The sequence below is a fragment of the Cyclopterus lumpus genome, chromosome 19 (genome assembly GCF_009769545.1).
Source record: "Cyclopterus lumpus isolate fCycLum1 chromosome 19, fCycLum1.pri, whole genome shotgun sequence".
Taxonomy (NCBI): domain Eukaryota; kingdom Metazoa; phylum Chordata; class Actinopteri; order Perciformes; family Cyclopteridae; genus Cyclopterus; species Cyclopterus lumpus.
This window is the reverse complement of record NC_046984.1, coordinates 6601345-6616948: the sequence shown is the minus strand read 5'-3', so window position 1 is coordinate 6616948 and position 15604 is coordinate 6601345. Positions and strand designations below refer to the sequence as shown.

Here is a 15604-nt window from a genome sequence, read left to right as displayed (position 1 = left end):
GCATCAAACTACACCTCCCATGAGTCTTTAAGGCAAGCGTTCGCTGCTCCTACTGTTGGCTTCATTGACCCCTGACACGGTGAATTTGAACTTGTGAAATGAAATCATTGAATTATTGAGTTGAAATCCCTGTTTACCATTAAATATATCAATGCCGGATATAGATATAAAAAGTATAACAATTTGCAAAAAACTAGTGGCAGGACATAATGTTCCAGCTTTTGAAGCTTGAGCTGATGGTTTAATTTAATTAAGACAATTCAATTCAATTCAGTTTATTTTGTATAGCCCAATATCACAAATTACAAATTTGCCTCAGAGGGGTTTACATTCTGTAAACATAATGACTTCATACAGCAAGGTTTACTTTTGTGTTTGCTGTCATTTCTTGTCATTTCTTTCCAATATGTGGCACCTTATGTGAGATAAACACTAGAGCCCATAAAGAAATCCCAAAACGTAAACTATATTTCTTCAGTCAACAGCAGTTCTTAGGGACAGCAAACTATGGGCGACAAAGTTAATGCAGCATAAAAACAGAGACGCAGTATCTTTTTTTTCAGTTGTCTTTCTTTCGAACAGGTTGTGTGGGGAAGAAAATCTCTTCCAGGTTTCGGAGCAGTCCTCTGCCATAGTAGTATCTTTTAGAGTGGTCTGGCACTGGGCTACAGAGACGGTCTGATGTTGCAGTTGGGTGGCAGTGCTGACACACATAACCTCGACTTTTGTACCACTCATTGGCGGTCTGGTTGACGAGAGCCAGGTAGGAATGGAAAAGGGCATAACCCGCCAGGAGGAAGAAGACGAAGACCAGAAATCCCAGCATGAAGACGATCCGGGGGAAGGTCAGGAACAGATGCTGAAGGGACAGAGAGGTCAACATGAGGTATTACATTGGGAATGTGGCATTAGGAAACACAGAATGTCAGCAGTACTGAGGCTCACCTGTACAACAAACAGAGGCCCTGCTGGCTGCTGCTGGCCGTACTCATCTACGTAACTGGCCCTCAGAAGGCCTGACCGCAGTACGGCATGAAACAGCATGTCCCCTGTTAGGACGGCAATGTCGCCCGCCATGGCGCACACGCTGAAGAGGTAAAGCAGAAAGTAGCGTGTGTTCTGAGCACCGATGCAGTTGTTCACCCAGACACAGTGGTGGTCAAAACGTTGGACACACCTGTTGCAGACCCCTGAAATACAGACAGCATTTACAGTGAGCACTGAGTATGAGTCTGTGTTCCTTTTTCAAATGAGTTTGATTAAATAATTAGACACAATATTTCCTATGGTACATATTTAATACTATTTCATATCTATTTACTCACTGCAGTGTTTGGAGCGAGCTGGTTTGATGAGCTGGCAGGTTTCACAAGAGACTCCTGGGTGAAACAGCCTCCTGTCATAAGGATAGACGCTCAGCTGGCCAGTGATTTTCTTCTTCGTCACTGTGCCTGCCAGAGGAGAGAGTTGTGGAAGAATCACTACAGTGTAATAAAACAAAAACAAATAGTAGTATGTTTACACAAGGCGAGGTCTGGTGATTTGTATTTTCTATTTAAAAAGAAAAAAGATTTACTTTACTTTGAATTAACTGGAGTTATATAAAGTCTATACGATCTGGTACTTAATAAAACAGCTTTTCCGCACGCCCACAATATACAACATGCGCCTTATAACCAGCAGGTAGAGCAGAATCCCTCTTCGAGACTCGATTCAATAATCCTTGTTGGGAATTTAGCAGCAAATGTAACAGGAGAATGTAATGCCAACAACATATTATTTAGAATATGAAAAGACTGATGATATAAGTTGAGTTTGTTGCCCAGAACTAAAATGTTATTTTACATTTGATTGGAAATAAGCACAGTGGCTGCACCACAGGTGATGCTGTGAAGCCTGTCCCTTGAATACCAGACTCCCCCAGAAAATATAGTTTTACTCTCCAGGTGACAACGTAAAAATACTGATGTGCATGGGTGATGTGTAATTACCACCATCCCCAGTTATTACTCACGAGACTCCAAAATATGCCAGCGTACTGACAAAGATGTACAAGTGTTACATATCTCGCACCTCAACGTGTCGGGGTTCACCTCGTCTGGCCTGACTCGTGAAATATGCTCGAACAATAAGTATGTCTGAATGTACTTCGTATAAAATACTAACCTGGATCTCTCTTGATGCAGAGGTAGAAGAAGAAGGTCTTGATGGCCAGCAGGACGTAAGGCACCGACAGACTGGTCAGAGTGGTGTCCATCTCCCTGCAGAAGCCAAACACCTCATAGGTGAACTCCGCATACACAGCAGCCTCGAGCAGGATATGCAGATAGATGAACGTGTTGTTCCTGCAATGAGAAGGACATGAAAAGAGACTGTAGGCAGAAATACAGTGGTACAATTGTTTAGCTCTGGAAATCAAAAATACGATACTAGCCCATTGAAACCCATATATGTCTGGAATGTGTATTTCTGGGGAAACGTAAGCCACAAACCTTTGATGAAACAGCCTGTGCAAGGTCCACTGTGAAAGCTTTTGGAGGCATTTTGGTGTAAACGGTGCAACGACCTGTGATGAGAATTGTCGGCAGCTTTGATGTCAGGGAACATGTCCCCTCTGTATTCTGGTCAAAGTAGTCAACCGGCGCCACCCAGTGTCCATTTGTGAAAGTACAGTAAAAAAAACAACGTAATTCTTACCTTTCCTACCGAGTTGAAGAGGAAACTAAACGGTGTTTTCTGCTGGCCTGAGTACTTGCAAACGAGGACTATACACGCCAGCACCACTACAACGTAGACCACGAACAGACTGAGGAAATCCATCTCTCGCCGGTCGGCTTCAGAGAGACGCAAAAGGCAACATGTGTTTTCTGGCACAAACTGCCGCGTACAGGTAGCAAACTCGACAAGAAGCTACAGCTGTGTTGCTGTTAAGCTTCTCCGTTTGTTTGAAGACGACGAAGACGACTTTTAAATACAATAATGTAGGGTGCTGCGTCTTCTCAACCTAAATCTCAGGTGAACAAATCTACGTTAGCATGCTAGCGTACCGTCGTCAGTTCGCTAGCAAACCTGCACATCTATTCCGGCTTTCTTTCCACCGTAAATCCATTTAACTACTCGAACATCCCCCTGTACCTTCTACTAGAGGTCACATATGGGTTAGCTGCCTTTCAGTGTTTTGTCTCACGTCAAGATTGACGGAAGTAGCATCGATGGAGCTAAATACCAAGCTAACAGCTGAGAGGTTGTTTCTAACTTGCTGACACTTTTGCGGGGGAGGGGAGGGGCTCTGTTAATATATAGCTGCATGTCTATAAATGTGTTAAAAGTTAATACACTTGTTTTCATTTGACATAATGCTAACACATCCATTTTTTTAAATTTATGAATACGTTTTTCGCAATGAATAATCTGAATATAATGTTTTACACAAGTGTCTTTTTGTGATAACGTTTGTATCTATTTTCTAGATATGCATTAAAAATATAGACATACATAGACATATACATTACCATAGACATACAAACTAAATAAAAATAAAAACAACACAAAAAATACTCACCTGGGAGTGTCTTGAATGCCTTTCTCCTGATGAAGACCCCTTATTTGTCCAGAGTTTTAAATGTGTTGCTCCTGTTACTTAGTGTTGTTTTCTCTCTCTCGCTGCCATCCAGTGCTCCACACAATGCCACGAGGCATCACGAGACACCTGTTGGATCTGGTTGCCGACATGGCCCAACACTCATGTTACAGCTCGCAGTCCTGGAGAGGGGAGCATTACTCTGGAGCTCTGCATGGACATTCATGGATGCTGTTTAAACAGGTACATGCTGTGTGGATGTGCAGTGCCGTGTGTGTTGATCCTTTTACATGTGTCTTATGTCAGATATGGCATCGGTCACAGTGCATGTATTTGCTATTCCAGTTTTCATCCTAATAATGTCACCGTTTTGATTTTTATAAAGACGCACTATTTCAGCTCCCTTGTTTTTTGTATTTAAAAACGCATTAAAAACATTTATTTGTGCTCAATTTATGTTGTGTAAATGTAAAAATGAGGACGAATTCATTAGAGTTTTACTGACTGAGTGAAAAGGCTGAGACAGTTTTAACAGATTCAGTTGCCTGTGAAATGTCAGCTTTCTGCCTCTCATCTTGACTCACATGAGTAACTGTCTTTGCTGTCGTGTAAGAAGAGAGTTTGATTGGAGTGTCTGTCAGGAGAAACAGACATTTGTGGTTAATTATTTAGTTGTTACCGGACTGCCTGTTCGTTATTGATTTATGACAGTTAACATGCTGGCATCAGGTTATAACCTGCAGGCATCCTCACTACTTTCTCTTCAGCTTCAATTTAATAAAAGATTCCCCCTCTACATAATATCTGATATTTCAAGGTGGAAATAACTAAGTATATTTACTCTTGTTATTGTAATTGAGTAGGTTGTGTGTATTTGTACTCTTCAGTCGGTACTAATTGTCAATTTAAAACAATCTGGGGGGAACTTAATACTCACAGCTGTTTGCAGTTTCAGTGGGGTTTATTTGAGCTGAGATTTACATCACATTAATCATAATTCATGACCTAATAAGAGTGATAAAGGTGGAAGCTGCATTGAAAAAATAGTGCATTATAAAAAAGAAACTACCATCAGGAGTCACGTGAGGAGAAACAAGCTGAATGAGTAGAATGAATGTGTAGGGACTTTAAACAAGTCCAATATTGACTCTCCTAGTTCTGTTGTGGTCTTCACCAACTTGTGAGAAATACACCTGGGTCTTCAACTGCTAAACCTTTCACAAGCTAGTGACCACGGTGAAAGATTAAGACTAAGTTCCCCATAAAGCTGAAGTAGACAGGTGTAATTCTCTGTGCTGTTGTTACACATAGTCATTTGACCCAATGCTATTATGGATCAAACATATTGATACGTGCGGCTTCAAATAAAAATATCAGTGAGGTTAAAGCATTCTGCTCCACCACCAACACAACCCCAAATCTCATTTGCACTCATTCCTTTTTCAATTACATGATGATTTTACAGCCACGTGGACATAGCGAGGACTCTTTTAATCCTTATTTTTAGATCAGTGTACTATTTGGTCATTTACAACATTAAAGCCACAAGGATTTAACTTTTTTATTTTATTTGGTTGAAAAGGCACTGACAGACAGCAATGCACACTGCTAGCTCCTCACAAATCCAACTCTGGGTTTAAATCAATATGTAGACCATTTGAATGTTTTCACTCCAGCTTTGACCTAAACTCAGCCTCTGATACAGACTGTATCTCACACTCTGGTTTATCGCAATAATAATAATAATACATGTCATATGCACAATTCCAGTATGGTTCCACGCTATTCAGTGTCCGTGGTCATTAAGGGAGGGGAGCATGTGTTCCCTCAGTATTAATGACCGAGGGGTGGAGGAACGCTGAAGATTCAGCTCATAATCCAACTAATCCTACAGGCTAAAGTCTTACATTGCCCCCTCTCACATCACACATGGACACACAGAATTCCAGGCAGGCAGACGCTCCAATTAGTACTCATCAGGCGTCCTTGCATCGACGCAGAGTGATTCTGGGCCAGGAGCGGTCCCTCGGAGAGCCACCTAGCCGAGAGGGGAGGAGGAGGAAAAAGACACATTGGTGTATTTATAGAAAAATGAGGCCTCACAATACCCTTTTTGGAGAGAGAATTATTAAGGAACAGAGGTGCCCGGGTGCACGCGTCCCAGTTTTCTGATTAACACTGTGCAAGCGGGCCGGCCCAAGGATGAATCAGGGATGAGACGCAGGACTAACTCCTTGACACACTCGCAGAGAGACTGCGCTCGCTTCTCATGCACACTCACCCTTTTGCTCACGAGGACACCAGGGTGGTTTCAGGGTGGACGAAAGGGTGAATGTTTTGAGTTTGTCTCCCTTCCTGTTTGACTTTGGGTTGGTCCCTGTTTTTTTTTTTTTTTAAACATTACATCTGAGAAGACCGATTGGATATCAGGCCGCTAGCAGGCCGCCTGCTATTTGACAATCAAGATGAAGAAGTTTTTGCAAAACAAAAAAGGCAGATACTCTTTCCGGCGGGGCTCTCGATATCCATCTAAGGATTTCTGTAAGTGTTATCAGCTTTGTCCAGTGTGTGATGCCGCTGCGCTCTGGTGTTGGAGGCTGTGGAGCAAATCATCAGCTCCCAGCCGAACCAGAGAGTTTATACTTGATTATATTTACCATTTTTGTAATTCTGTTTTTTTATAGCAGAAATGTTTTTCAGAACTGTTACCGGTACATGTGGATTAGCTCATTCTCATGTTAGTATTTCTCTCCAACGTCTGGCCTACAAGTGCCTCTCTATTTGCAAATGTACCTCATATGTTTGTTATTTAATGCCACTTTGTATCTCCTCCCTGCTTAGAAGTGATCAGTGCGCTCTCTATTGCATACTTACCATTCAACAGGATAGACTTGCATGTGCGCTGAGTAAAAAAAAAGAAAAGAAAAAAGAAATGAGCTGAAGGAACTTTTGTCTCTCAAGCTAATTAAGGTCACAATCTCAGCGATGCCTTAATTTGATTGGCTGCGTTTGCGTTTGTGAACCAGGTCAGGGACCGCTGAGTGTGTCATGGTTCAGGGTAGAGGGTTACAGAGCCGCACTCGATAGTATAACTCGAGACACTGGAGATAGCAGGCGGGAGAAGAGACGGGGCACGAAGGCTTAGAATTTGAGCTCTTTTCAAACCTACAGAGGATTATTTGATCCAACGGTGTTTTTGCAATGTCGATAGACTTGAATATATTGGCCACAGTTGGTAAGTGCTTGTGTTTTGAATGAGTATGTATTTCTTCATTTATTAGGATGCTGTCACATAACCTCACAGTCTGCAGCTCCAAAGAGGAGGACTGTGAAGTCCTTGGATCATGATTGGTTACTTGTCCCCCCTCCCCGTCCTCAAATCTCTCCTTTCTCCCACCTCACCTATTGTGTCCCATCCTCTCGTCCCTAAAGTCCTCAGCATGCCGTCGTCCAACCAGGCCTGGCCTGACGAGTTCGGCTTCCAGCTGGGCGGCAACGGACCCAGTTACATCCTGTCTGTGGAGGAGGGCAGCAGTGCCCACCTGGCGGGGTTGCAGGCAGGGGACCAGGTCCTGGAGATCGAGGGCCACAATGTGTCGACGCTGGGTCCCCAAGCTCTTGTCGCCATCGCCCAGACTCAGAAGAACATCCCTCCTAGTATCGGGGTGGTGTCCCGCATACAGCAGGTGTTACATACAATAAAGCATACTGTGGGTCGTAACTGTATTTCCAGACTGATCTGGAGCCTTTTGGGTGTTGTGTGCTCAAATTGAATACATTTTTTTCCCTTCATATTTCTTCATTACAGATGGACATCATACCAGGTCCGGACGGTCGTTTTGGGTTCACCATTGTGGGAGACTGCCCCCTGCTGGTGGAGGACTGCTCGCCTTGCTCTCCAGCCGGCCGCGCAGGTCTGAGGGCCGGGGATTACGTCATGGAGGTCAACGGCATCCCCGTCAGGCAGCACGAGACGGCCGCGGCGCTGATCAAGGCCTCCCAGGGGCGGACGCTCCGTCTGGGGGTGCTGTGTCTCAGCCCGAGACAGAAACGCAGCATCAGCATAGAGGACAGTCAGATGGGAGGAGAGGGAGCGAGACTGGACCGTAAACATAAAGCTCTGGAGTTCAACAGGAGGGTAGGTCTAAGTCTATGTTAATTCTGTTAAATCACTTTCTTACTGTGAACAATGGAGTCCTTCATGAACACCAACCTTTCGGCCAAAGTTAGACCAGTTTGTTCATTTTCACATTGTGCTCTTCTTAGTGGGCGGGGCTTCGTGGGTTATTATTGTTTATTTAGTCATATTTTAATGCTAGATAAATACTTTTGTTTAAAACCAGGTGTTCACCAAAATCTAATCTAAACAAAAAGGTTATTGCAATGTTGTATTCTTTATACCATGGCATACAGTAGCTCTGCTAAATCCTTCAACATCCAAACATGTATGCGCAGATATGCATAATATGCACAGCTGTAAACCTTTTAGTAGTTTTTATTACAAGAAAGGTTTTTAGATGGTTAAGAAAATATACAAATATAAAAGACCACGACAAATTCATTGATACAGCCCTGAGTAAGGTCATATTCTTTTTTGAACTGCAGATGAAGTGACAGCATCAACCCCGTCATTCATTGTCCTCCGACTCCCTTCAGCCTCTAACGTCATTGTCCTTTCACCCTTAGGTGGACCAGATCTTAGGAGACGAACCCGAGGTGAAGGAGAAACTCTTTACTGTGCTGAAGCAGTACGCAGCCGAGAAGAGAGTTGAGTGGTTGGCCTCGGTCCTGCCCGACATACTCGCCACTGATGACCATCGGCAGCTCATCTCCAGCATCAGGTAGGAGCTCCAGGAGCAATGATGGATTGCAAAACATAGGATAGAATAAACCGCTGGAAAGAAAGTGGAGGAAAGATTTGTGAGGTGGCTGCAAATTCCGTGGAGAGCATGAATTTGGTTTCCTCCTTGTCTCTCCATGTTTCCGGTCATTCTGTTCTGCCAAACTCTCCATTAAAGCCAAGGACAGTCTGGCCTTCTGTAAAGCTTCCAGTGTTGTTCAATTCATCCACCCCATTGTTTGAATCCCACACACATTTCCAACGTCCCGGTGAAAAAGTAAAATACTCCGCAGGGATTTGAGTCATAATGAGCACGTAAACGGGCATTTCCTGTTGCTCGTTCTGCAGGACGGATTAGAGGGGGTCTCGACCGCTGCTAGCCGTTTCAGAGCTGCGCTTTAGGTTTAGGTGGGTCCCATCTGCCACCCGAGGTAAATCCACAGTGAGCACGCCGCTTAAAGTGTCATCAGTGTCAGTGAAACTGAGAGACGAAACAGACGTGTAGCGGCCCGGGGCTCAGAGCTTTTAGCCGTAAATGAGGATTGGCAACGTGAACCGAAATTCCCAGCATGGCGGTGACTGTGATAATGAGTCACAGACCCATTCAGTTGAGTACTCGCTTTGTGAAAACATCATTTATTACCATGCCGCTCTGTATCTCCAGTTCATAAAAACAGTTTTGTTTTTTTAAAGTTGAGTGTTTCCATGAGTCGGACTAAAGCCAGATAACTAAACGTGAAAAAGCACTCAGGTAGCCAGAGTTATGCGGTTGTCTACGCGCCAAAATGACCAGCACTCCTGCCTTTCTCTAAATCCCCAGACAGTTTGTCCACAGATTGCACTTCTTCCACAAGCAGAGCCAATCAGACCTTTTATTCTCTTACTACGCTGGCTCCCCTCCACTACTACACCTCTGTGAACTCTTTATAGTGGTATTAATATACCGTCTGAAGGGTTTCCAGCAGTACGAGGTCAGTGTTGGGCTACGTTAGTAACCTGAAAGAAGTTTAGGCGACTGGATTTGTGTTCCTTAAATTGGTCATGAATAGGACACTCCTATTTGCCCGAGTACCAATAATAATAATAATTTTATTGTCATCTTTTTATGGTTTTTCCATCCCCTACCCATCACAACTCTCTTACCTCCTCTCTCGCTCCCCCTCTCTTGGGAGGGGTTTATGTGTTTTCATCTGATGGATTTTTTCCCATTATTCTGCTCAGAGCTCGGGCTGTTCCCCACTCTCTCTCTCTCTCTCTCGCTCTCTCTCTCTCTCTTTCTCTCTCTCTCTCTCTCTCTCTCTCTCTCTGTGTGTGTGTGTGTGTGTTGACCGTTTTCCCCTAAAACTTGGTAAAGACAGCCTCCTGCTTGCACAAAGGTCCCACCGTGTCTTGTATCCCTCTCAGAGAGGCAGCACTGACACCTGCATTAGGTGTGTCTGCCATCCTGCTCACTATTGGATGGTGCAACTTAGTTTGTAGTTGAGCTATGGGCGACAGCTAAAGCGATGAATTGTCTGGGGTGAGTATACCTTTCCGATCTTTTCCTTTGGAATTGTTTTTGCCACCGGTGTAATCACGTATTTAAAGTGGGAGGTGAGTGAATATGTAATGCAGTCTGATACAGGACACGACAATGGCTGCTGTTGATGTTTGAGATCTGATGTATTTAGCTCTGAAATCCTCTATTCCCTTGTTGCTTTCTAAGCCTTCTTCAAGGCAATTTCCGGGCTTTAAATCTATAATTCATGAAGTCAAGCGAACCGTCAACAGGGTGTTCTCGTAGTTCAATGTGATTGGGACCACATTCGGAGGGACGCAGCTGGTTGTAACACAGTCAGCACGACAAAGGCATCCTGTTGTGCCTCTTATGTGAAGTCATTAGGTTGAGTGATGCTCTGCTTTTAGGAAGTAATCCCTCGCAATGTGTTTGAGGGTGTGTGTTTGTGCATGCTTTCAGGCTGAATGTTGATTTAACAGATTATATAAATATTCCTGTTTAAAAAAAACAACTATATCTGCCCTTATATACTGAATGTGTGTGTCTTCCCTGAATATAGCGGGCACATTTTAGCTTTTGTGTACCACATGGTGTCTGCTACTAACTGGTGCCGGTCTACCTTTTTAACTGTGTAGAAATCAATTAAAATGTCTGTTACGACAGTGATAGTTGAGCCCTTTAAAATAATAGGAGTGATTATTGACTGATCATGGGTGAGAATGATCAACACATCTGCATTTATCCGCTCCTCTTGACAGTGCAGGCTGCACGTAAAGCTTTCTCCTTCGCTAGTGCGGATAATGATGGTGTTTTATCTTAACTGCGGGAGTCAGGGGAGCTTGTTTGCAACTGCTGCTGTGCTGCTACACGCATTAAGTGCCAAGCAAACGGTATTTATAAAAATGGCGATGAGCACACACGGGGATAAAGTCAGGACACTCGTAAGTCGGAGTGGAACAAGTTGTCTTTGTATAGTTGTTGGGCAGATTTTGGAGCTGCTTAATGTGATCGGCTAGTTCATGCTGAAGCAAGAACAATAAAACAGATTGCTTTTTCACAGGAAGCCAATGCCAGTCATATTGGTACATTACAATAGTGGAGTTTACAGAAGTTAATGATTGAATTGAACATTTAAATATTGAATATAACGTTAGGTTTATTGAACTTACATTTTTTATTTGAACCTATAATAGTACCTCCAATTGAGAAACACTCGTCCAGATTGATGTATCTGACTGTGGGTCACAGTCCCATTGTGTGTGCATGTTTATTCAGTGGATCAGATATGGCTGACGTTTCAGCACAATTTTTAATCATTTACTTATTGACAAGTTCCTGAACACAGACTAGGCACCCAGTGGTGCTCACAACGATAATCATATAATTATCTTTTAATTCCACCGGCTTAATCCTTAAATACATGACCCACCACTGTGCCCTGTTGGCAGTGACCAAGAGAAGCAGGACAAACGGATCATGTCAGGCAGATGTTCTTTTCAAAACGTTCTCCATTATTTTTGAGCACACGCGTTGTTGCTCACTCCTTATATGTGCTAATACTTCGGTCTCACTTTTTAGCCTCACCCGAACCTTAAAGCCACATCTTCACACTTGAAATGAAATGAGGTCTCCTCTTTGTCGTTTTGTGCCCGTCATTTTTCCCTTATGAGAAATCTGTCCCTTACTCCCTGCTTGCTTCCTCCTCCACAACCCTTCTTCAGATAATTATAGATCTCTGTTCTTCTTAAATGAGGTCAAATCAGAGCGCTCATTTTGTTTTCCGAGAGTTGACGCGGAACATCTTTTTTTGTGATGAGGTGGCTGTTTCAACAGAACATCTGAAAGCATGGTGCTGATAGCAGCAGACACACACACACACACACACACCTTTTACACAGGTAGCCCACTGTATCTGTGAGAGACAGAGACATATTATTACCACGATATGAATAGTTGGCGAATAGCAGTGAAGCGAAGCTATCAAACAGAGAGGGACTGTGTGGGTTGCTACACCTCCATCACTACGGAACATTTATTTATACCTCAGGAGTCTGCTCTTTGTAGCCAGTAGTCTGTGCTCAGGCAATACTGTCTCAGGCTACATGAATGCCTCAAACCGGATCAGAATGATGATATATGATGAGGCAGTGACAGCAGGATAAGAATACGTGGCCTATATCTTTAACTGAAAAGATTTGTTCCAGAATAAAGTGTCAGCGACTGTGAAACGAGTGTTGGCATTGAATCAATTCAATTCAGTTTATTTTTGTCAAGGTGAACAGTGAATGCTTTTTAAAGGCACCATGAGTAGGACTTTTCCGGTTGTGGTTTGTAAACATCCGAAGTTGGCCCCTCCTGCCCAGTTTCACCGAGAGTTACGGCGCTCGCCAGCAGCTGAAAGCCAACCCCAGATTCATTCTCGCTTTTTATTTTTTGGAACGAGCTTTGTCTGCTTGACGTTTCCCTTCGCTATCGCAGCTTCACACCATATACTGTATTTCTCTTTCAGATGCGTGCTTATGATCTGGTACCTAGAAGGTCGTTACTCTCTTTTGTAGACACACTTCTAAAGGCTGAGAACATGTGAGAGGAGATCTTTTTTTACTAAGGAATATCCTATTTGCTTTTAAAAGAGATTTTGTAATTTGTTGTCCTTTTTAAATCTTTCAACCGCGTCTTCTCCACGGATACACTTGGAATATTAGTTGAAGGAAAGACACTTTTGGAACTGCGAGTGTGCCTAATGTTGTCAACTCATTACAACATCAGTGATTGATTTACAAAAGGCCTGTCGGAGTAATTAGAAATCAGTTTTTTCTTTTTCTTCGATTGTTGCTTTTGAAAAGATAAAATGTGTAACCCCATATTCCACTGCACTAATTCAAGCAGTAGGTGAGGTTAACTGGTCAAACCCAGTAGACGGCTGCCGTGTTGGTCTTTTGTCCTGTGTGTTGTGGTGCTGAATGGAGAGCTCCTGTGGAGAGGGCAGCAGCATGTTGTTACCACAGTGCATTTTGTGGCTCCACCACTGGAGGGCCCAACGTCAGAAATGTCTTAATTCTGTCTATATTCTCTATTCTTTTGAGATATGGAATATTGTTTTGCCCAATTGATTTATAATGTAGAGATTCTCTGCAAGGTACGGTATCTCCTGTGTACCTTCAGAATATGGTGAGAGTGGGATTGCTTGAGCTCAGCTGCATTGCACTGCATCAGCTTTTATCACAATCTAATTACATCCTCAGTTTTATGGGGTTTTTTTTAATAAGGAAACCACAAGTTCCACATTAGAAATACCTTTTAATAACATTCTGGATAACAAAATGAACTGCCTCGTGTGTGCTTTGAAGTTTCCCTCTCTCCATCTCTCTGTGCTATGAGTGTGTCCTAATTGCTTTATTTAGCTGTCTAAATTGTTTTTCTGCAGCTTAATTAGCTGCTCGCGGACATGTTCACTGGTAGCAGTTGTCTCTATCAGCGCGTTTGTTGCTAGTTACGTCAGCGCTGCTGCGTTTCACGGGTCGCGCGACACCCGGTCTGCTTTTGGCTGAGTCATCCGATCAGCAGTGAATCAGTGAGTCAGAACCCAACAGGCTGGTGTAGGTGGGACTCAACACAGTTGAACTTAATGCCACTTATGATTTAACAAACATGGAATCAAACAATTACCTTCTGACTCGCTTCATGTACCAGCTGGGATTTGTATTCAATCTATATTTAACAAGTGTGCTCTAGCCTTTTCAATTTCATGGAGGTGTGGTTTAAAAAGAAAAAAAGACATGGTAGTAATATATTGGAGGTGCTGTATGTTTTCCCTTTTTTATGAGAACACGTTTTTCCTGAGGTGATTTTTGAGAGATCAGTTAAGATTTTACACAAAACAACAAAGAGGGAGACTTCATTATTAGTGTGTATATGATACTTGTGTTTTGGTAGCACCACCAAGACTTATTGGTATTGGATTTTTTTCCAATACCTCTGAACAGAGCTAAACTTAATTATTTTCACAATAGAAGACAGTTCCAATGTTGAATCCTGTCTAAACACAAGCAGCCGTGTGAGACCTTTACTGGAATAAAATCTAAAATAGCAAAATTATAATCAAAATTACAAACAATTTGATAAAATAACATAAATCTGACAGGAAATTGTAGCAGTCAGTACAACAAAAGTAGTGAGGTTCGACACCGAGCCCAGTAAACAAAATAAAACATGCATTTTGAGCCACAGTAAGCAAGCAAAATGTCAAAAAGGGGGCTAAGTGTGGACTGTACGTGCTGTTTAATGTTGAGGGCCGGCTGTTTACCAAACAACAGTGTCGATTGTGAGAACAAAACAAAATGAGTCGTCGTCATCGTCCCACGCACACAACGACAGCAGACAGCATTTCATTCAAGTGATAAGGACTGCCACCAAGAGACAAGGCAACTTAAATTAATTAAATCAAAAGTAACCAGAAGAGGAGTCATACAAAATAACCTCATACAGGTTAACATCACTACTGCAACAGTGCAACAAAACAGGATACTTAAATGTGGACTTCTAAATATTAGATCTCTGTCATCTAAAGCTGTATTAGTAAATGATTTAATATCAGACAATCACATTGATTTATTGTGTCTTACTGAAACCTGGCTGAGCCATGAAGAATATGTCAGCCTAAATGTATCAACTCCTCCAAGTCATATTAATACTCACATTCCTCGAGGCACCGGCCGAGGAGGTGGAGTAGCAGCCATCGTTGACTCAAGCCTATTAATGAATCCTAAACCTAAACTAAATTACAACTCATTTGAAAGCCTTATTCTTAGTCTTTCACATCCAACCTGTAAAACATTACAGCCAATTCTATTTGTTATACTGTACCGGCCACCAGGTCCATATTCAGAATTTATATCTGAATTTTCAGAGTTTTTATCAAGTTTAGTCCTTAAAACTGATAAGGTTGTTATTATTGTAGGAGATTTTAATATTCATGTGGATATTGATAATGATTGCCTTAGTACTGCATTTATCTCATTGTTGGACTCGATTGGCTTCTGTCAGAGTACAGAAACCCACTCACTGCTTTGGCCACACCCCCTTGTTCTTGCATGTGGCATTGACATTGAGCATTTGGAGGTCTTCCCACAGAACCCTCTTCTGTCAGACCATTACCTCATAACTTTTGAGTTTATACTCCCGGAGTGGACACCGTTAGTCAAAAGTTTCTACACCAGATGTCTAACTGACAGTGCTGTAGCTACATTTAAAGAAGCGATTCCTTCTGCATTTGATTCAATACCACGTCTCAATGTGACGGAGGACTCCTGTGCTAACTTTAGTCCGTCCCAGATTGATCATATTGTCGATAGTGCTACAGGCTCACTGAGAATGACACTAGACTTGATAGCCCCACTGAAGAAAAGGACAGTGAGGCAAAGGAGGTTTGCTCCCTGGTATAACCCTCAGACCCGTGAACTAAAGCAAACATCACGAAAGCTCGAAAGCATATGGCGTTCCACCAATCTGGAAGAATCACGCTTAGTTTGGCGAGACAGCCTTAAAACATATAAAAAGGCTCTCCGTAATGCCAGAGCAGCCTATTACTCATCAGTAATAGAGAAAAAGTTCTCTTTAGCACTGTAACCAGGCTGACAGAGAGTCACAGCTCTGTGGAGCCGTGTATTCCTATAGACCTCAGTAG

The 15604-nt window shown here is 42.7% G+C and overlaps 2 protein-coding genes across 2 annotated transcripts in view; one reads left to right on the top strand and one right to left on the bottom strand.

Moving 5' to 3' along the window:
• Positions 1-259: 259 nt before the first annotated feature.
• zdhhc4 (zinc finger DHHC-type palmitoyltransferase 4) lies at positions 260-2837 on the bottom strand. The gene is made up of 6 exons (XM_034559454.1): positions 2698-2837; positions 2493-2566; positions 2167-2345; positions 1326-1451; positions 946-1190; positions 260-859 (listed from the first exon to the last, which is right to left on the bottom strand). The coding sequence occupies exons 1-6, from the start codon at positions 2818-2820 to the stop codon at positions 560-562; spliced, it is 1047 nt and encodes a 348-aa protein (XP_034415345.1). The 5' UTR covers positions 2821-2837; the 3' UTR covers positions 260-559.
• Positions 2838-6045: 3208 nt separating this feature from the next.
• Positions 6046-15604, top strand: part of grid2ipb (glutamate receptor, ionotropic, delta 2 (Grid2) interacting protein, b) — a 35311-nt gene continuing 25752 nt past the window's right edge. The window contains exons 1-4 of the mRNA XM_034559450.1: positions 6046-6121; positions 7013-7266; positions 7389-7718; positions 8267-8421. Coding sequence (XP_034415341.1) covers positions 6046-6121; positions 7013-7266; positions 7389-7718; positions 8267-8421 — 815 coding nt within the window. The remainder of the gene's footprint in view (positions 6122-7012; positions 7267-7388; positions 7719-8266; positions 8422-15604) is intronic.